This window comes from Grammomys surdaster, unplaced genomic scaffold (genome assembly GCF_004785775.1).
Source record: "Grammomys surdaster isolate TR1022 unplaced genomic scaffold, NIH_TR_1.0 125368, whole genome shotgun sequence".
Taxonomy (NCBI): Eukaryota; Metazoa; Chordata; class Mammalia; order Rodentia; family Muridae; genus Grammomys; species Grammomys surdaster.
Window position 1 is genome coordinate 725,966 of NW_021620240.1, and position 21,263 is coordinate 747,228.

The 21,263-nt window shown below is 39.4% G+C and overlaps 1 protein-coding gene across 4 annotated transcripts in view; it reads left to right on the forward strand.

The window, feature by feature from the left end:
- Rabep1 (rabaptin, RAB GTPase binding effector protein 1) overlaps positions 1-21,263 on the forward strand; it is a 91,695-nt gene that overhangs the window by 45,423 nt on the left and 25,009 nt on the right. For 3 of the 4 annotated variants that reach the window (XM_028785960.1, XM_028785958.1, XM_028785957.1), the window contains 6 exons: positions 4,245-4,380; positions 8,594-8,772; positions 12,137-12,268; positions 17,264-17,731; positions 19,209-19,313; positions 21,084-21,200. In XM_028785960.1, the coding sequence (XP_028641793.1) occupies positions 4,245-4,380; positions 8,594-8,772; positions 12,137-12,268; positions 17,264-17,731; positions 19,209-19,313; positions 21,084-21,200 (1,137 nt within the window). The remainder of the gene's footprint in view (positions 1-4,244; positions 4,381-8,593; positions 8,773-12,136; positions 12,269-17,263; positions 17,732-19,208; positions 19,314-21,083; positions 21,201-21,263) is intronic. The other variant, XM_028785959.1, reaches the window with a different exon arrangement.

Consider the following 21,263-nt stretch of genomic DNA (forward strand, 5'->3'; position numbering starts at 1 on the left):
CTAGAGATTGTTTAGAGAAGGGTGCACCTCCTATTGGCCATATACACAGCATGGCTGGATGTGGCTTCTTGGTGCAGTGCCTCTCTAGCATGCTCAAGGCCAAGAGATTGATCCTCAGCACTGAATAAGCCAAGCATGGTGACTGATGTCTCATAGTAGGATTTCAAAGCAAGAGGACCTGAAGTTCAAGTTCATCTTCATCTCTGTTGTGAGTTTACATCCATCCTGGATTACATGGATGCTGCCTTTAAAAAGCCAAACCAATCAAAAAATGAAGTGGAACTATTAATGGGGTGTTAAAGTTTTTATGTCTTGTTTTTAGTGCTAGAGGTTGAACCTAGGACCTCACTGAAGTATGTTAGGCAAGTGCTCTACCGCTAAGGAAATTCTTTAGTAATGAAAGAAAATAAGAGATTAGAGTTGTCGTTAAGTGCTGATATTTGTCTAGTGTACACGAAGGTCTGGGTTTTATCTTCAGTACTAAAAGGACAAAAAGAAAATGGGGTCAGGGGCTGGAGAGATGGCTCAGCAGTTAAGAGCACCGACTGTTCTTCCAGAGGTCCTGAGTTCAATTCCCAGCAACCACATGGTGGCTCATAACCATCTGTAATGGGGTCTGGTGCCCTCTTCTGGTGTGTCTGAAGAGAGCAGTGGTGGTGTATTCATATGCATAAAATAAATAAATAAATCTTTAAAAAAAAAAAAAGAAAATGGGGTCAGCAAAATGATATGGCAGATAAAGTTGCTTGTCTTTATGCCTGATGACCCATGTTTAATCTCTGCTATCCATATGATGAAAAGGAGAACTGACCCCCAAAAGTTGTCTTTTCATTTGCATGTGCCCCAACTCTGCTCTCCCTTACTTTAAATAGAAATGTTTGAAAATATATCTGAGAAGAAGAGGTGTAAGAGAATGTAAGAGATGATTAAAAGAAGGGGTGCAGGTAGAATGCTGACTTGCAGCCATGTCATGTCTATATAATTCTTGAACACATAGTAGGTGTGATTCTTATGCAGGATTGGATTGCTAATAAATGCTATTTCAGAAGGAAAGTGGTGCACTGTGTTCATACCTCCATGAGGATTTATATGGGGTTAATGATTGGTGGATGAGGAAGAGACATTTTCTTCTGTGGTATAACCAGTGATAATGTCCCCATGATCCCACACTCAGACTCACTCAGGCTCCTGTGAACAACATACTCGGTCACAGGAAGGAAAAAAAGACATGAAAGTAGAAGAGGGGCTATATGGAGAGAAAAGGGGTCAACAAGACTGGAGTGGAACAAGAGAGGGCAACGGAGCAGATGTGATCAAAGTGCAAGTGTATATTATATGTAAGAAATACCATCATGAAACCCATTATTATGTGTGAGTAATATATGCTAATAAACTCATTAAAACAAGACAAATGGAAAAGATCACAAATGTATAAGGAAGGAATGTAGAAACAAATGGAAATGTATCAGTATTAGTAACTATAAGTTAATATATTCTACAAGATGGTCAGATCAAATTTTAGGAATCTAGGTCCATGAAGATGACTCAGCAGATAGTGTTTACCACCAAGCCTGACAACCTGAGTTCTGTTTCCTGAACCCACACATTGGAAGGAGAGAATGGACTCATGGAAGCTGTCCTCTGACCTCCGTGTGCTCAGAGCACTCATGTAGACACACACACACAAACACACAAACAAAAGATGACTCTGTGTTTTTTATATGACATATAACTAAACACAAGGTAAGATCAATCATAAAGAAATAAACCACGCCTAATGGCTTACACTCAGAAGGCTGAGGTAGGAAAATAGCTGTGAGTTTGGGATTAGCTTAAGCAACAGAGTGAGATCTTGTCTCGACAGAAAAGTAGAAAAGAAAGGGATACATAAAAATACACTGTGTAAATTTAACCAAATGAAAACTGATGTAAGCAAGTATAAGATAAAATAGGTTAAGATGGAAAACTAAGAGATAAGAGCTAGAGAGATAAAACCAGGTTTGTTTCCCGGCACCTAATGGCAGCTCACAACCCTCTGTAACTCTACTTCCTAGGGATCTGGTGCCATCTTCTGGTCTCTGAGCATTAGCACACACATACACAGAAAAAAAGTTTCAACAACAGCAGCAAAAAGATTAGAAATAAATAAAGAATAAGTGTTCAGTAGTCAAAAGCTCAGCATTTAGTAACCTAGATGACTTGGTCAGATTTCTTATTTTTACTATTCTTTGGTTGTTCAGCTGTAAAATTAGAATAATAAGGGAGGTAAGGGTCCAAAAAGAAGAAAAAAAATATGGACAGTATGACTGTTTACCTTACAAAGATACACATTCAAATTAGAACATGTTTCAGGTAATGAATAGGGGAAAGTGTTATTATTTCTAGATACACTATGGTTTTTTTTTTCGGATACACTGTTTTATTTCAACGTTATATTTATCTTTTCCTTTTGTATCTTCAAAAAATAAGGTCATAAATACCAAATTTCAAAGAATTAGTGTTTTATGGGCCTAATACTCTGATTACAGAGTAATCAGATAAAGTATCTAGAGATGAGGGAAAAATCACAAGATGATGCAAATATTACATGTGTTCTTACGTTGTTGTGAGCCAGTGAGTTTTAGTATGGATGATTCCAGGAGCAGAGGTGATTTACCAGTAGCTACACCACTAAAGAAAATGTCTTTTCCTCCTCCAGGAACCACTAACTGCATATAAACCCTCAGGGAGTGCAGGGGCCCTTCTTGACAGAATGGTGATAGGGTTAATCCTCTGCAGGTAGTGACAGCTCTTCTGCAGCAGCCGTTTCCTGCCCTAAGGACATTTTCACAGCATTTTTCCTCCCTTTCTTCTGGATCTCACATTCTTTCGTTCCCCTTTTCTTCAAGAGCCCTCAGAAGGGAGATAGAGATGTACCATTTAGGAGTTTGCAGTCAACATTAACTTTATCTCAATACTTTGCCCAGTTGTGAGTCTACCACCTGCCACAAAAAGATCCTAAAAGGAACATTATTCTAAGGGAGTAAACATAAATATTTAGAAGACATTTTTTTTTAGTAATATTGTATTTTATTTTGGTTTTGTCTGTTTTAGCTATGTAGGCTGTGTTGTTACCAATCTGGGTATTAAAACAAGAAGTATATTATGAAAAGATAGGATTTAAAATTTTTCTGCACTTGCCTTCAAGTTTGTGTGATTATTATCTTTTACATCATGACTTCTTTTTTGAAAAACTGCCATGATGCACATATGGAGGTCAGAGGACAACTGTAGGCAGTGGCTTTTCCTTCTACCATGTGGGTTCTCTGGATCAAACTCGGGTCATTAGTCTTAGGGGCAAGGACCTTTTGCCTGCTGAGCCATCTCGATGTCTTAACTTCTTTAACTTCTGTATGTATTGATCAAAATGAGTCCATTTTAAAAATGTAAAGCATTGGAATTACCTCCCCAGAAATCAAAGAAAGTTGTGAGAGTATGAAGCCATTTTTATCTTACCTAAAAGGAGAGCTGAGGGACTGAGGAGATAGAATGAAGGCTGGACTTCAATCCCTGGAACCTATAGAGTGAAAAGAACCCAGATGTGGTGGTTGTATTAGTAATTGCAGCACTAGGGAGAAGAAGATAGGTAGATAACTGGGGCCTAATGTGTAGCCACCCTACACGCTAGGTAAGTTCCAGGTCAATGACAGACTTTATCTCAAAAACAGAATAAATAAAGCTCCCAGGTAGCTGGTACCTAAGGGATGACACCTGTAGTTGTCTAATTTACATACATATGTGCTTTGTGCACCTATGCATATATGTACACTCATACAAATGTACTTGTGTGCATGCACACACACAAGTAAATCATAATTTTGTTGCTAAAAAGAAGAACAAGCATATGCATGCATTGCTCTGTACATAAAATTAGAATTACCTTTTTGAAATGCATGGTATAAAATAACTACATATAATTTAACTATATATTTAACCTAAAGAATTATGGCTAGCATCTGTCAATTTTGTTGTTTTCTAAATTTGTTTTCTTTTTTTTTTGGTTTTTCAAGACAGGGTTTCTCTGTGTAGCCCTGGCTGTCCTGGAACTCAGAAATCCGCCTGCCTCTGCCTCCCAAGTGTGCTGGGATTAAAGGTGTGCGCCACCACCACCCGGCATTCTATTTTCATGTTTAAAATATAGCCATTGATATTTACCTTATTTGCCATTTCTACCAGGGTTGTAAAGTTGAGCTTTATATTTTCAGGTTAAGGAACTGAATCATTATCTGGAGGCTGAGAAGTCTTGCAGGACTGATCTGGAGATGTATGTAGCTGTTTTAAACACTCAGAAATCCGTTCTACAGGAAGATGCCGAGAAATTGAGGAAAGAGCTGCATGAAGGTAAATAAATATGTTGTGTATATTTTTACTTTATTCCAACTGTGTAAATAAAATTCATATCGATTAATAACAGTATCATATCCTAAATCATCAATGCAGCATGCTAGTGATTCATTTAAGCTTTATAGTCAGTTTGAAAGCCTTTATGAAAGTTGTTAAAGTAATTTGGATTGTTAAGTGGCCTCTCCTTCCACCACTATGTCAGCAATAACTTTACAAGGCATGAGCTCTGGGCAGGCCATAATGATGCTTAAAGTCTGCATGGTATTCAAAAGGAAGTGGATTAGCAAAAATGAGAGTGGGGTAGAGAGCTTCTCATGTAGTACAGCTGTCTTAGGGACAGTTTTGATTTCACTAATGAAGATGTACAGTGAACTCTGTATTTCCATAAGTTAAAAAAAAATTAAGAAGCAACTGGGCTTAGGTGTGGTGCCTCACACCTATAATCTTAACACTTGAGGAATTGAAGTAAAGGAATCGTTAGTTTGAGACCAGCTTGGACTAGAGTATGACTCTGTCTCAAAAGCAAACAAGCATGGGCCGAAGAGACGAGTCAGCAGTTAAGAGCACTGCTGTTCTTACAGAGGACATCTTGGAGGAGTTTGATGAGCAGCTCGTACGTGCCTCTAACTCCTGCTCCAGGATTTCCGGTGCCCTCTTCAGACCTCTGCATGCACCTGCACTTGTGTGCATATAATCATACCCACTTATGTATACATCATTGACAATTAAAAATACAATACTTTGAAAAATAATTTCTTCTACTTTTTAAGATCATAATATAATTGCATAATTTTTCTCTTATTTTTCCCTATAAATTAACTCTCCTGTAAGGCTTATTCTCTCTCAAATTCTGAGGCTCTCTCTCTCTTTTTTTTAAAGTAAGCAAACAAACAAATAAAGCTCCTCCAAAACAAACCAAAAGAAAAAATTACAAAATCAAACACTTGAGATACACAGTGATAACTGCTGCTTCCTCGACACACAAAGTAATAAGATATAAGTAGCTCATTTAGCAACTGCGATTCTGAGATCCTCATGAGCGTTAAGTGAATAAAGACTGAGACTGCTTGCATATGCCTCTGCCCCAGCACTGGGGCCTAGAGGCAGGAGAGTCAGAAGTTCAAGGTCATCGCCAGTCGCTGCTTATCAAGTTGGAATCCAGTGTGAGGTAGAGACCTCATTCCCCCACACTCCCAAAAGACATCTGTAGAAACTACACCAAAATATGGAAACAATTGTAATTTCTGTTGGTAATGGTTGTGGTATGTATAGTTAGCTTCCTGTGGTTTGTTACCTACACTTTATAAAAATAGTACAATAGAAAGAAATAACAAAATTAAGTTAGTGAGTAGTAAGAATAAAGTTGTAACTTTTTTTTTTTTTTTTTGGTTTTTTTGAGACAGTGTTTCTCTGTGTAGCCCTGGCTGTCCTGGAACTCACTCTGTAGACCAGGCTGGCCTCGAACTCTAAAGTTGTAACTTTTAAAAAAGAGAGAGGCAAACACTTCAGAGCTGAATCCTCAGCCTCCTCTTATTATTTTCTTGTACAAATAAATAAATCTATTTGAAATTTTATTAGGAGCATGTTTTAGTATATAGAATTTGGTCTGTAGTGGAATCCTATATTGAATACTTTTATCAAATGCTGTGAAAAATAGAGATATGAACAATTTAGGATTATATACGAGCCAGCTTTCCCCTCCCTATAGTTGAAAACTGAAATAATATATCCCTAAGGGATTGCTACATAAAATGTTGTGAAAGTATCCCAATCATTGAGTTGGGTTTTAACCTCAAGGAAACAGTCTTTTACATGTGCTGTTGACGTCAGACACAGACACCTATACTGTCAGTGGGGTTCAAAAGAAAGAGAATTCTCAATTTGATTAAGATAAATTTAAAATTTGTGTCATATCCTTTCTGAAACTTTCTAAAATAGTCATTGATATTACAAAACATATGTATATGTATATAAAATGAACAGTATCTGTCATTAAAATGAGGAAATAAAAGCAATAAGGTTTGGTTGTTGGGGTCTTAGTTCAGTGGTAGAGTACTTACCTAGGAAGCACAATGCCCTGGATTTGGTCCTTAGCTCTGAAAAAAACAAGCAATTAAAACAAAAAACTCTATTAATTTCTATACCGATACATAGCACATCCAAACAGTATCTTGGGGTGGGTGGTTGAGTAGCCCGGCCTGATGACCTGAGGGTCCTTATGGTAGGAGGGGAAAGTGAGTTCTGCAAGTTGTCCTCTGACCTCTACAAACATATAATCTACTATATACACAAAATAACTAATTAAAATATAATAAGAAATAAAGGAAAAATAAGAGTGTCCTTTTTTTTAAAAAGATTTATTTTATATATATGAGTACACTGTAGCTATCTTTGGACACCCCAGAAGAGGGCATCAGATCCCATTACAGATGGTTGTGAGCCACCATGTGGTTGCTGGGAATTGAACTCAGGACTTCTAGAAGAGCAGTCAGTGCTCTTAACCACTGAGCCATTTCTCCAGGCCAAGAGTATCTTGTAAAGAGAAGAAAAGAGATAAAAATTGCGAAGCAGTGTAATAGCCTAACAGCAGGTTACGTCTCACTTAGAGACTAGATCTGTCCAGCAGTCATACCCAACAGCTGTGGGGTAGAGCACCATACAGCTGCCCTGCTGGGAAGTGGATTGAGATGGGGCAGGATCACTAACAGAGAGTGGTCAGTTCTTCTTGTCCTATAGATAGGTTTCTTTTAAAAATAAAAACAGGCTGGGCAGTGATGGCACATGCCTTTAATCCCAGCACTTGGGAGGCAGAGACAGGCGGATTTCTGAGTTCGAGGCCAGCCTGCTCTACAGAGTGAGTTCCAGGACAGCCAGGGCTACATAGAGAAATTGTGTCTCGAAAAACCAAAAAACAAACAAGCAAACAAACAAAAATCCCAACAAAACAACTACAACAAACAAAAACAAAAACAAAAGATGGTGGTGGTACACACCTTTAATCCAGCACTAAGGAGGCAGAGGCAGACAGATCTCTTAAATTCAAGGCCAGCTTGGTCTACAGACTGAGTTCCAGGACAGCCAGGGTACAAAGAGAAACCCTGTCCTGAAAAACCAAAATCAAAACAATACAGTATATATAAAAAATTGTTGGGGCGGCACTTAAAGAAATACTAGTTTGGGTGGCGAGATGGCTTAGCGATTAGAGCACTGACATCTCTGAGTTCAGTTCCCAGCAACCACATGGTGGCTCACAACCATCTGTAATGGGATCTGATGCCCTCTTCTGGGGTGTCCAAAGACAGCTACAGTGTACTCACATTAAAAAATAGTAATAATAAATCTTTTTAAAAATAGTTTTGGAGGCAGAAGTTGCTGAGACTGTTCCTGAACTCCCAAGCTCCTTATTAGATGGGACTGCAGACTTAGGTCATTATACCCAGCTGAAAGAAGTCATGGTCACATGATGCCTTTAACATTTACTTTTAATATTTTTGTTGTTGTTGCTTTCTGAAGTCAAGTTTTAAGTGTTTTGTGAAGCCTGGAACAGACCTCTGGCTACAGCTATGGGTGTGAACGCAAAGTGGTTCAGCAGGTGTGATGATGGCGCACACCAGAGAAGTTCGTAGGCTACACAGTGAATCAGTCCCATCCCTTGTCCCCACCCTCCCAAGCTAGTTCAGCAAATCAGTGTGCAGGAGACAGTAAACAAACTGTGGTACTAGAGCGGTGGACCTTTGGCAGGCCATAGAGACTCTATTCTACAGAGGCCATGCTTTATCATATGAGTTGTGAGTGAACCTCTGAAGACTTTTAAAACAGTGCATTTTCTCAATATTAAGTTTGTGCATGGTATATCATGTGTTATCCCAAGAGAGCATAGAGATAATTACCATAACTATAATAACAACTCTACGTCCTGCAGTAAAGCAAGTCTTAACATTTTTTAAAATGTTTTCAGGTTTTCTAAAACTTAGAAAGCACAGGAGTTGTTTGTCTGTTCCTAAGGGCATAGTTGGGTGACTTTGGTTTCGAGGGGTGGTGTGGGAATAGTTGTTATATTTACTTGTAGATTGCTCTTTGGGGTCAGTCATAAGGCCAACTCACAGAATAGAATGCTGGCCAGACTTGCAGTAGACCTATGCTAAAGAAATTGCCTACCATTAAAATACAGTGTTTTTGATTGGGGGGTGGGGGTGGCGCTCCTAAACAGTTTGCCATCTCTTGGAGCAAGAACGACAACAACACAACCAGTTAAAGCATACATGGCAGAAGGCCAATGACCAGTTTCTGGAATCTCAGCGTTTGCTTATGAGAGACATGCAGCGAATGGAGATTGTGTTAACTTCAGAGCAGCTCCGACAAGTTGAAGAACTGAAGAAGAAAGATCAGGTGAATAGGTTCTTTTTTAAAAAACGATTGATTTTATTTTTCATTCTGTGTATTTGTGTCTGTGAGTCTTTTGGGGGAGGGATGTTTACTTTAGTGCACATTGAACCCGGGAGCACAGATCCTTTGGAGTTAACAATCGGTTGTGAACTTCCTGATGTGGATATTGGAACCAAACTCGGGTCCTCTGCAAGAGCAAGAGGCACTCTGAAATGATGAGCTGTCCCTCCAGCCCCAGACAGTTGTTTCTTAGGTATCCTGGTCAGTAATCATGCTCCTGTGTGTATTGTAGTGTGTATGTTGGAGGTTAACCTAATCTGGAGCAAGATGTTTTATGACACTTTATTATCATTTATTTGTGATGTTGGGGATCAGACTGAGGGGTCTTGCTCATGCTAGGCAGATGCTGCCCCATTGTGCAAAATCTCTCTTAGTGATTTTATTTTTAATGTCACTTTGAAAAAAATCTAGTAGCTACCCAGATGTGGTGGCACACACTTACAATCCAGATGTGGGGGCACACACTTACAGAACTGGTCCATGGTGTACAGTTGGAGAATGAAAACTCTGAGGGCAGCAAAACTCTGCTCAAACCCAAGCAAACCATTGGGAGGACTTTGTCGGCCCTATACATTATCTCATGTGTGAAGAAACTGATTTAGAAATCACCTTTGGTGAGTGAAGGGTGCAGCTGTCTGTATTTCTGAGAACATTTTCTCAGTAATATGTAGTTCTCTTAGGACTTCTGAGTTTTCAGAGTAGGCTATATTCGTGGTGACCTTGCTTTAAAAGTCTGATTAAAATATAATAGGGTATACACAGAGAAACCCTGTCTTGAAAAACCAATATATATTAGGGTAGAGGCTGAGAGTAGTGGCCTACACATGAAATCCCAGGACTTAGGAGGCAGAGAAAGGAGAATCATGATTTCACGGCCAGCCCAGGTTAGGTAGTGAGATCCAACCAACCCCACTGAATAATGAGTAATGAAACACTAATACTTTCTCATAGAAAAAGGTGCTTGTTTTAAATACAAAGTGAGGTACTTAAGAGATGGCTCCTTGGCCGGGCAGTGGTAGCGCACGCCTTTAATCCCAGCACTTGGGAGGCAGAGGCAGGCAGATTTCTGAGTTCGAGGCCAGCCTGCTCTACAGAGTGAGTTCCAGGACAGCCAGGGCTATACAGAGAAACCCTGTCTCGAAAAACCAAAAAAAAAAAAAAAAAAAAAAAAACAGAGAGAGATGGCTCCTTGGTTAAGAGCACTTGTTGCTCCAGCACCCACATGGTAGTTTACAACCATTCACTCTTGTTTCAGGGGATCAGATGCCTTGTTCTGATGCCATCTTCTGACCTACAAGAGCACTAGCACTCATATGGCACACATACATATATGTAGGCAAAACACGTAAAATAAAATGAATAAGCCTATGAACATATTTTGAAATACAAATGAAATAATATCAAGTGCTCAAGCACATTACTCTTTCCAGTAACTTCATCATCAGTTTGGTAGTGTCTTCTAGATTAGTTCTGTGTATTTGTGACCATGTAGTTAGTATTGCCTTCCCCATATAACTTGTACATACTTTTGAGTATTATTTTATACCTTGCTTTTCCATAAGCATTATCTTGGGTTTGTTTATATTCCAGTTCTGTCTCACTCTTGTTAACTGGTAGCATAGCAACCATAATTGATTTTATCTTCTCTGTAGTGGACATCTAGAGCTCCCTCCACTCTTGTGCTTTCTCCATCTCAGAGAGCATCACAATGAGTATTCTTTGGCATAGTGTGTATGTGTACCAATTATTTCCCTGGACTAACTGTTAAAAGTGTTGTCTGCTTTTTTAGGTAGTAAAATATTTTAAAATGTTCTATGTGACTTAGGTTAGATTTTGTTTCTCTGTTTTTATTTTAATTTTGATTTTAAATTCATGCTTAAAGTGTAGATTTTTTTAAAAGAATTGTTTATTTTATTTATTTATTTATTGTTTTGTTTTTTTTTTCATGTATGTACAGTGTAATGAGTACACTGTAGGTGTCTTCAGACACACCAGACGAGGACATCAGACCCCATTACAGATGGTTGTGAGCCACCATGTGGTTGCTGGGAATTGAACTCAGACCTCTGGAAGAACAGTCAGTGCTCTTAACTGCTGAGCCATGTCTCCAGCACTAAAGTGAAGATTTTTAATCTCATTAAAACAGTCTTTTACTTTAAAGATGATTGTTGAAGCCCTTCATTAATACTTACTATGTTAGCTAGCATCGTGGTGAGGCTTTATAAAGCAATTTTTCAGCAAACAAAAACTTTATGAGGCAGGCATTACATAGTCATTTCTGTTGTAGATTAGGAAGCAAGCAAAGAAAGGTGATGGCAATGGTAGTGCCCATGCTTGAGCAATTCAATCTAGTATTTAATTACTTAATTACCACTTTTTGTTCCTGGCCTTCACTATTCACATACCTGTCCATGTGTCAGTCTGGTCAGCCCTGTGCTCTTCCACCACAGGCCTAGTCTTGTAGGTCTCTGTCTTACAAATGCATCGTTTCTTCCTGGAGCCCTTAGTGGCCTTCTCTCATTCAGTGAGCAAATTCATCTTCCTGTCTTTTGAGATTCAGCTCTAGAAGTTATATCCTTTGGGTTCCCCTTGCTGGCTCTCTTAAATGAAACAAAAACCAATTTGTATTTTTCTCCTCCTTCAGAACTCTGTGTGTCCTTTTGTGTTATTATGCTTGTTCTCCTCACGAGACAGAAATGGTACATTTATCTTTGTTGAACGGGTCATTATTTGGACTTTGGGCATCCTTTTGTTGTTTTATATACGTCCCTCATATCCTATCTTTTCCCTCTCTCACTTTCCTCTTTCTTTTCTTCTTTTAGTTTTATTAGATAGAGTCTCACTGTGTAGCACACCCTGGCCTTCAGTGTGTGACTCCTGATTCAACCTCTGGGCCGCTGGGATTACAGCTCCCTCTGGTAGTACCAGAGTTTGCTCATATTTTCAGTGGGACTATGATGTCAGAATAACTTTCTGTTTTCCATGGTGAGATAAGATTTATTCTATGTAGTTTTCCTGTTTTGGATTATCTGGAACAGGGAGTTGCTTTTCTTTTGTTTGTCTTACTTTCATACAGTGTGCTTTCTTAAATGTTGCTTTCTGATTTGCTTACTTTGTGCTTATAGTATAGTACAGTGTTTGTCATAACCAGAGGCCCTTCTACTGAATACAGAACAAATACTCTCTTGTCCAGTTTTCAGTTCTTATAAAGATCTCTGCTCTTGTTTTGAGTGGTGGAAGAACTATATGATGCTTACATATAGATTACCCAAGTAACTAAATGATGCTTTTTCTTTCTAACTTTTAGGAGGAGGATGAACAACAAAAGATCAATAAGAGAAAAGATACCAAGAAAGCAGATACTGAAGAAGAAGTGAAAATACCAGTAGTGTGTGCTTTAACTCAAGAAGAATCTTCAACCCCATTATCAAATGAAGAGGTAAAGTGAATCCATGACTACAGTTATTCTACGTGTTGGGTAGGAGAGGCTGAGCTCAGAGACTTTCTGGAGTCTAAGACTCAAAGGAATTTAAAACATTTTTATACATAAATTCATAATTTTTAGCTTATTTCTACAGCAGTCAGTCACCGTGTAGGTTAGTGAGGGTATTGATTGCTGTGATTGAACACCAAGACCAAATTTCAGGTCACACTCCATCATCAAAGAAAGTCAGAGCAGACACTCAGGACAGGAGCGGGATGTTAGGGACTCATGCAGAAGCCACGGAGGAATGTGGCTCTGGCTTGCTCCTCATGGATTACTCTGCCTGCTTTCTTGTACAGCCAGAACTACCTTCCCAGAGTTGACAGCTCAATGGATTGGGCCCTTGTACATCAATTAATTAAAAAATGTCCCACAAGCTTGCCCACAGGCAAGTGCCCTAGTGGGAGCATCTTTTTTGAATTGAAGGTTCCTCTTCCCAATTGACTCTAGCTTGTGTCGACTTGATAAAATAATAACCAGGGCACCTTGTTTGTGTGGAAAGTATGTAGATGAAAATGAGATAAACGTCAGCCGTTTCTGTTGTTGTAGTTGCTCTTACAGCATTTTAACACTATTTGAAACATACTGGTTTCATTTACCATTTAAAGTTACTAGGTATTTCTTTACTGCTAATTCAAATGTCATACATCAGGACAGGTTTCTAAATGATGTTCTTTTGGTTTTGTTTTGAAGTGGAATTGGAAGATTATTGAAGTTGTTTTTTTTTTTTTTAAATATCAGATTTAACTACAGAGTTAATAGAAAGGGGGAAGGATAAGACTTCTCAAGAGTTGCCTGATGTCCTTTTACATATATATGCTATATGTATAATCTTTTATATACATACATACATACAAACACATCCACATATATATACACACACATACATATTTAAATGTCTTTTGCCTGCATATATGTCTATACCATGTGCATGCAGTGTTACAGAGGCCATAAGAGGACATTAGATCCCCTGGAGCTGGAATTACAGATGGTCGGGAAATCTCAGTGGGTACTGGGAATCAAACACATGTAGAAGAGTGCTCTACCGGGGAACCACACCTCCAGCCCTAGCGTCTATTTTTAATGTGAATTATAAATATTGCTAAATATTTGTTTTTTTGGAGGGGAGAATGACAGGGTCTTGCTGTATAGTTCAAGCTGGCCTTGCTCTCAAGGTTACTCTTTCCTCAGCTTCCTGAACATTTGGGTTGATTTCAGAGGCTTGCCACTTGTTCAATTCCAGTATTAGGGCATAAGTTCTGAGGATAGAAGGTAAACTTTGGCAGATTACGTTGACGTTTTGAGGAAGAGTGAAGTTGTTGGGAAGGGGGAAAAACAGAGGCTCAGAAGTGCAAATGTCAGGTGTCAAGCCTGTGGTCTGTCAGTCACACCCACCTTATGGCAAGGGCTTCTGCGTGGAGTGTTCTACCTTTAACTTTCCTCCTCTGCTACACCCTCAGTACTGTCTGGTTCTTTAAATATGGTTGCAGTCAGACCACTCTGACCAGTACACAGGCACCACTGACCACCTGGACCTACGTCACTGAGTAGATAGTTGTGTAGACTGTTGAAACCACTTGAAAGAAGAATTTTATTTTATTTTATTTTATTTTATTTTATTTTTATTTTTATTTTTATTTTTATTTTCTTTTGGTTTTGGTTTTGGTTTTTCGAGACAGGGTTTCTCTGTGTAGCCCGGGCTGTCCTGGAACTCACTCTGCAGACCAGGCTAGCCTCGAACTCTCGAACTCAGAAATCCACCTGCCTCTGCCTCCCAAGTGCTGGGATTAAAGGCGTGCACCACCACTACCCGGCAAGAATTTTCTTTCTTTTTAATTTTTTAAATTGGGTGTGTGGACACACTTATGTATGGGAATGAGAGTTTGTATGTGTGTGTGCATGTACCCACACTGTCTAGAAGACATCAGATCCTCTGGAGCTGGAGTGGTTATGAGGTGTCTGACATGGATTCTGGGAGTCAAACTCAGGTCCTCTATAAAAGCAGCAAGTGTTTTTAACCATTGGGCCATTTTCTTTTTCAGTCCCAAGAAGGATTTTTTTTTTTTTTATAAACAAACATATTTACTTTAGTATTGGGGGGTCTGGAGACACCTTAGCATACATGTGGAGTCAGAGGACTGTTTTTTTCCTCCATCTTGTGGGACCTGGGGATCGAATTTAGGTCTTTGGGCTTGGTGGCAAGTACTTTTACCCACTGACCTGTTATTTCTTGGGCCAGAAAAAAATCTTATAGCCATATGGTCATTCTCTTGTGCCAAGCTGTCCCCCTCACTTGTTGGTTCCTTAATGTGGAATGCCTGCCTTCCTCTTTCTGGTTATTAAAATTCTGTTCATCCTTCCCAGCTCATGCTGATGCTCCCTCTTTAGTAAAGGAAGTAACGTCTATTAAGGATCCTCCTCTTCCAGTTGCGTGGCCGTTCTAGCTTTACCTCTTGTTCTTAACTTCAGTACAATTAGGCCTGACTGCTTGTGATTCATATAGGAAGTCCTATTTGTGTCATCCCTGTTGCTGATAATTTCATTCTCATAAGAACCATAGCTACATCTCAGTGGTTGAGTGCTCGCTTATCATGTGTAAGGCCCTGTGTCTGATATCCAGTCTTTGAAAGGTGGAGACTTCGATCATACACACCTCCCTAACTCTCACCTTCTTTCCCAGCTGGTGAACAAGTTGTAGTTCATGTGAACATATTTGCCTAACAGGTGTCTTGTTTCTGTTTAGTTTACAGATTTACTCTGAGCCATGTGTAGTACAGTTACATTTTCATTTTTATTGATCGCTTGGCGCTAAAAAATTTTGTTTTTTAAAATTCTGGCAGACACTGAAAAGTATGATGCCATTGTTTTTGTACATTTTTGTTGTTTGTTCTGGAGCACACACCAAGGGGTGCTAGGCTGATTTTCCTCTGCATTTTTTTTTTTTTTTTTTTTTTTTTGTGGTTTTTCGAGACAGGGTTTCTCTGTGTAGCCCTGGCTGTCCTGGAACTCACTCTGTAGAGCAGGCTGGCCTCGGAACTCAGAAATCCCCCTGTCTCTGCCTCCCAAGTGCTGGGATGCTCTGCATTTTTTAATACTTAGAATCCCAGGAGAATGTCTCTGTCTTCGTGTTCAGCCAGATATTACATGGCATTTGCATCATGCAGTAATCTACCCAGCAATGTTGGAGAATGTGTGATTTATAAAGAAGTATTTTTCTTATTTTTGTTTGGTTTTAATAGCTTTCGACTACCATGCATATTATTTCCCAGCCTTTAAGATATATTTTAGACCTTCTGCTGAGGGATGCACTCAGTGGTAGAGTGCTTTGCCAGCATGCGTGAGGTTCTAGGTTCAGTTCTCTGCAACCCACATCCCCACTGAGTTAGTGAGAGAGAGAGTCAGCCCCTCCCCCCTCTCTCTTTCTCTGTGTGTGTGTGTATGTTTCTACTTTCAGACCTGATATTTTGTATTTTCAGTGTTGACTATAATTGTTTCATGAGTTTGAATATAATTGTTTTATTTTTAGATTCATGATAATTTGGCTGGTAAATTACAATCAATATGGAATACTTGGAGACTTAGATTTATTCTATTGCTGAGGACATTTAATATTTTAGTATTTTTAAACAACCTTATGTCATCTTTATTTTTGTACTTTTGTGTCAATCTTCTATCTCTGTATTCTTTCCCAGGATAACATAAATATGTTCCCACTTATTTTACTTGTTTGTTTTGCTTTATTTTGTTTGAGACAGACCTTTATGTAGCCCAGGCTGACCTTGAGCTTCTGTGTGCTGGGATTATAGGTACACGTCATCATGCCTGACTGGTACTTGGCAAATACACTATATTGTTACTGCATGTTTATGAGCATTCCTACTTGCTTAAATCTACTTTAAGGTTTTGTCACCCTTAAATTTTTAAACCCATTTAATAGAATTTTAATATAAATGTACCATAAGCTCTTTGGCCATTTCCCTACTACTTTGTGACCAGGTTTTAATTTATGAGGTGGCTGGCAGTATGAGGAGGGCAGTATCTTTGGAACAGTTTGCTATTACATTTTTCTGTCTTTTTCCTCTCAAGCCCGGTATGTGTTGAACAGGCGTGTGCCCCTGCTGTGCATCGCCATCCCATGTGGTTCCTAGAAATGAGAGAGTGCCATGGCATGCCGTACAGGCACACAGAGAAACCTAGGACTGGCTCGTTTGAATAATTCTGGCAGCCTGTGGTTCATAGGAATTGCTTTAATTGTTTGGGATCTACCTGTTCCTGGGTGATTTGGAGCAGGGGAAGTAATGGGTTGGTGAAATTTGGGGTTATAGGTTCTGAGAGTGTTGGATTTACATGTCCCTAAGCAGGCAGTAGTTAGTGCTAGACAGGACTCCAAGATGCCAAAACACAATGAACTATAGAATAAACATGATTAACATACCACTTACCAAATTGGTTATTATTATTTTTTGCTGATATAAATGTTTTCACTAAATAACACTGTAATGTTATTATATGTAATTTTCCTTGTATGTGTCTGTACACTGAGCTGCATGTGATGTTTGCCAGCTCATTTCTTGACCAGATGTTTCTCCTCAAGGTCCTAGAACATGAGTTCATCTCTATCTTGTATGGTTCTGTACAGTATTATAAGAGCCTGTTTGTTTGCTTAAACTCTCAAGAAACTGTACACATCTTAAAATTAGAAGTTGTATTTTGTTTAAATGTCTAACCTGTTCCTGAGTAGTACCCAGCATATAGAAGAGATTTACTTACTTGATAAGTGGTTAAGTGATTATATGAAGGCAGCAAATTGATTATGTTTAATGTGTGGCCGTGTGTGTGTGTGTGTGTGTGTGTGTGTGTGTGTGTGTGTGTGTGCATTACATGGTGGTTATTCTCTTTGGGAGTTCAGAGAATTATCTAACTTGAAAATAATGTCTTTTCACATTTCAGGAGCATTTAGACAGCACCCATGGGTCAGTCCATTCCTTAGATGCAGACTTGCTGTTACCATCTGGAGATCCATTCAGTAAGTCAGACAATGACATGTTTAAAGATGGACTCAGAAGAGCTCAGTCTACAGACAGCTTGGGAACCTCAAGCTCTTTGCAATCCAAAGCTTTAGGCTATAACTACAAAGCAAAATCTGCTGGGAATTTGGATGAGTCGGATTTTGGACCACTGGTTGGAGCAGATTCTGTTTCTGAGAACTTTGATACTGTGTCCCTTGGGTCACTACAGATGCCAAGTGGATTTATGTTAACCAAAGATCAAGAAAGAGCAATTAAGGCAATGACACCAGAGCAGGAGGAGACAGCATCCCTCCTCTCCAGTGTCACCCAAAGTATGGAGAGTGCATATGTATCTCCCAGTGGTTACCGCTTAGTGAGTGAGACGGAATGGAATCTCCTGCAGAAAGAGGTGAGATATTTTGACCTTGTTTCTTTTGTTCTCTCTTTGTTTTGAGACAAAGTTTCATGTAGTCCAAGCTAGCCCTAACTTACTATACAGGGAAGATGACCTTGAAACTCAGAAGCTGTCTCTTGATCCTCCTGCCTGCACCTTACCAGCGCTTAGATTGTAGGTGTGCACCCCTACACTTTGCTCTCTTCTCTCTGGAGGAATTAGGTAACTTGCTATCCATTGTTGATTCAGGAGATAGTTCCTGGAGTCAGCGCAGGCCTGTGCTGCCAGCAAGAATGTGTTAGCACATACCCACCCCTTGTCGAGTCTGCTTTATCTGTTCTATCTGACTGTCACAGGAAGCTGGCTAGCCAGTGGTGTTAACAAGCATCACAGAACAGCCTGAATTTGAGTTTTCAGTTTACTGAAGCTGAGTGAATGCTATGACTCACGCATTTTTCCTTTCCTTTTATAAAATGTAGAACTGGTCAAGTGTGAGGGTTTAAGGAAGATTGGCAAACATGGGAGAGGAAAAAAAGGCACCTTTGAGGAAAAGTAATTTTTCTCAAAATACTTTTTAAATGTAAAGATTAGGTGTTAAGAATATTAAGTAGTCTCAATGTGGTGGCACACGGCTTTAATCCCAGCACTCAGGGGTCAGAGACAACCTTTTGAGTTTGAGGCCAAACTCTTTGTGAGTTTGAGGCCAACCTCGTCTACAAAATGTGTCTAGGACAGCCAGGTTTCTGTTACACAGAGAAACCCTATCTGGAAACAAAACAAAACAAAACAAAACAAAACAAAACAAAACAAAACAAAACAAAACAAAACACAAAACCAGGAAGGAACGTAAGCTGTATTTGCACACTGCTTTACAGATGCCAAGCCCTTTCACATACCTCATCTCTGAGCTTTCTGATCATAAATGAGACAGGCAGATCACAGCTGTGCTGTGCTCAGTTACAGAAACTGGCTCAGAGAGAGTGAGCAAAACCTGCGTTAGAATCTAGGTGTTCTGGTCTTAGTGCTTTCCTTTCTCAGGGCTTCTTCTCTGAAAAGAAGCATTCCGTAAGTGCAGCAGCCTGCTAAACCTAAATACATTGTCCTTAAACTGTGCTAGACATGTCAAGAACATGCTGCTTCCAGGAGCTTGTGATGGGGGTCTTGGTGCTGCCTTTCTTTTCTTCCTCCTTTTGGTTAGGTAGTAGTGAATGCATGGTGTAGCACCTCATTTGCTTTCTGTGTTCTTCAAATATGGTGTTTTTGGCCATCGGTGCTAAGTTGTGTCCCTTGTTTTTCTACCATACTTGTACTAGAGGTTACAACTTTTAGAATCTGACTGACTCTATATTTTAATTTTTTCCTGTAAATCTTTGAAATATTAACTCTGTGCTGTGCATTAGAGTAACTCTGGTAAGAATGTGAGTTCATTCCTTGAGTATGAGACAGAATTATTTTGTTTTGGCTGATATGTGGTAATTTTGGTGCCCTTCAGGTACATAATGCTGGAAATAAGCTTGGTAGACGTTGTGATATGTGTTCCAATTATGAAAAACAGTTACAAGGAATTCAGATTCAGGAAGCTGAAACAAGAGACCAGGTGAGTTTCATTAGGGCCACAGAGTTGTCTTTTCTTTTTTTTTTGTCTGCTTTATGAAGTGTATATCTGTGGAATAATCTAGCACATATAGTGGTAACAGTGGCAGCTAATTTCTAATGAGAACCCAGTAGGACTCTGGATATCCATTCTTCATTAGCATGCCGACACTATACCAGCCAACTTAGCCCTCAGAGGTGCTAACAGCACCTTAGCCTTTCTTTGCACCCCATTACCCAAACACTTAAGCCTGATGCTGGCCTGATCTCATCCTCACAGTGAACATAATGGTAGAAGTATGAGGGGGTAAAATTTTCTGTAGCCTCTGACTGGAAAAGCCAGCCGGATGTCAGGGTGACCAGAATTTGAATTTGTTGCTTACTGCCTGTTTGCTGTAAGTTTGTTGACTTAATTAATGGTGATTTGTAGGGCATAGAAGTTAAGCTTCTGCAGGCTTGGACTACTGGACTTGAGGGTAAAGTTCTTTTCCAAATACAGAATGGAAGAGTGGGACATTGGTAACAGTGTAGCATTTAACAAGAGTAGCCTAGCCTTGTGAGAATGTGTCAGGAAAGGAATATTTTTCTTTGGATTACTTACTGCCTTTGCCATCAGAACTGAAGGTTAGAATAAAGATCTGGTATTTTCAGGTGTCACTGATATTCAGTTCCTCATCTGTAGTCTATTTTAATTGGAAGCTTACAGGTGGATTTTTAAAGCTACTTAAAAAAACTAAGATAATATGGTAGGCTCCCAATTGGGAAAGGGCTGTCTTGGATTCCTTAGTTATTCGTGTAGACTTCTGTCGATGCCTCTTGTTTGCCTGGTGTTTTACTGGATCCTAGCAATTCAGATACAGCTGAAAGATGGCTTTGGCCCAAAAGGAGCTTTCAGCATTACAAGTATAAGTTCAGTCTGTCTTGTTCCTACAGATGAACATCTAGATTAGAGGAGGGTGTGTAGCTTAGCTGTAGGTTCAGGAAAGGCAGCACTTGGGAGAAGAACTAGGGAAGGAGAAAATATATTCACTGAGCAGTGGTGGCGCATGCCTTTAATCCCAGCACTTGGGAGACAGAGGCAGGTGGATTTCTGAGTTCGAGGCCAGCCTGGTCTACAGAGTGAGTTCCAGGACAGCCAGGGCTGCACAGAGAAACCCTGTCTCGAAAAAGCCTATATATATATATATATATATATATTATAATTATATTATATTATATTATATTATATTATATTATATTATATTATATTTATTTTCAAGGGGGGAAATGTGCAGAGTCATGAAAGAAAATGGTATGTTGTTCGAGGACACATGACTGGCGTGTGAGTTTATAAGCTAGTGTGAGAAAGCTGCACAGGAAGGCCAGGATGAGACCAGTGAGGAGAGGAGATAATTAGAGGAATTACATTGAAGCCTAGCAACATGGAGGCATAATTGCTTTTAAATAGGAAAAGCATTATAATTTCACTTTTTATAAAATGATTAAAGTTCTTCTGAATCCTAGGGACCTAGCTGGGAAAAGGTTTTCAAACGAGAATATGTATGTGAAAAGCTGTTGCTAACTGTAAAGCACTACATAATTCTTGAGGTCGCTCATTTTTTTTTTCTGTATTGATAATTCCCCTCCCCCAAAGATTTTTTTAACTCACAAAAGAGTTATGGGTTGAGGGTGTAGCACAGTGGTAGTGCCCTTGCCTAGCACGCATGAGGCTCTGGATTAACAACAGCAGCAAAAATCCAACTGCTTCCTCTGCTTGACTTTTTAAATTATATAGGTGAAAAAACTGCAGTTAATGCTCAGGCAAGCTAATGACCAACTAGAGAAGACAATGAAAGAGAAACAGGAGCTAGAGGACTTTCTCAAGCAGAGTGCCGAGGACTCAAGCCACCAGGTGAGCGATGCATGGGAGAGGACTTGCTTGTTAAATTCCATTTACGGTTTCAGAAAGTATAGT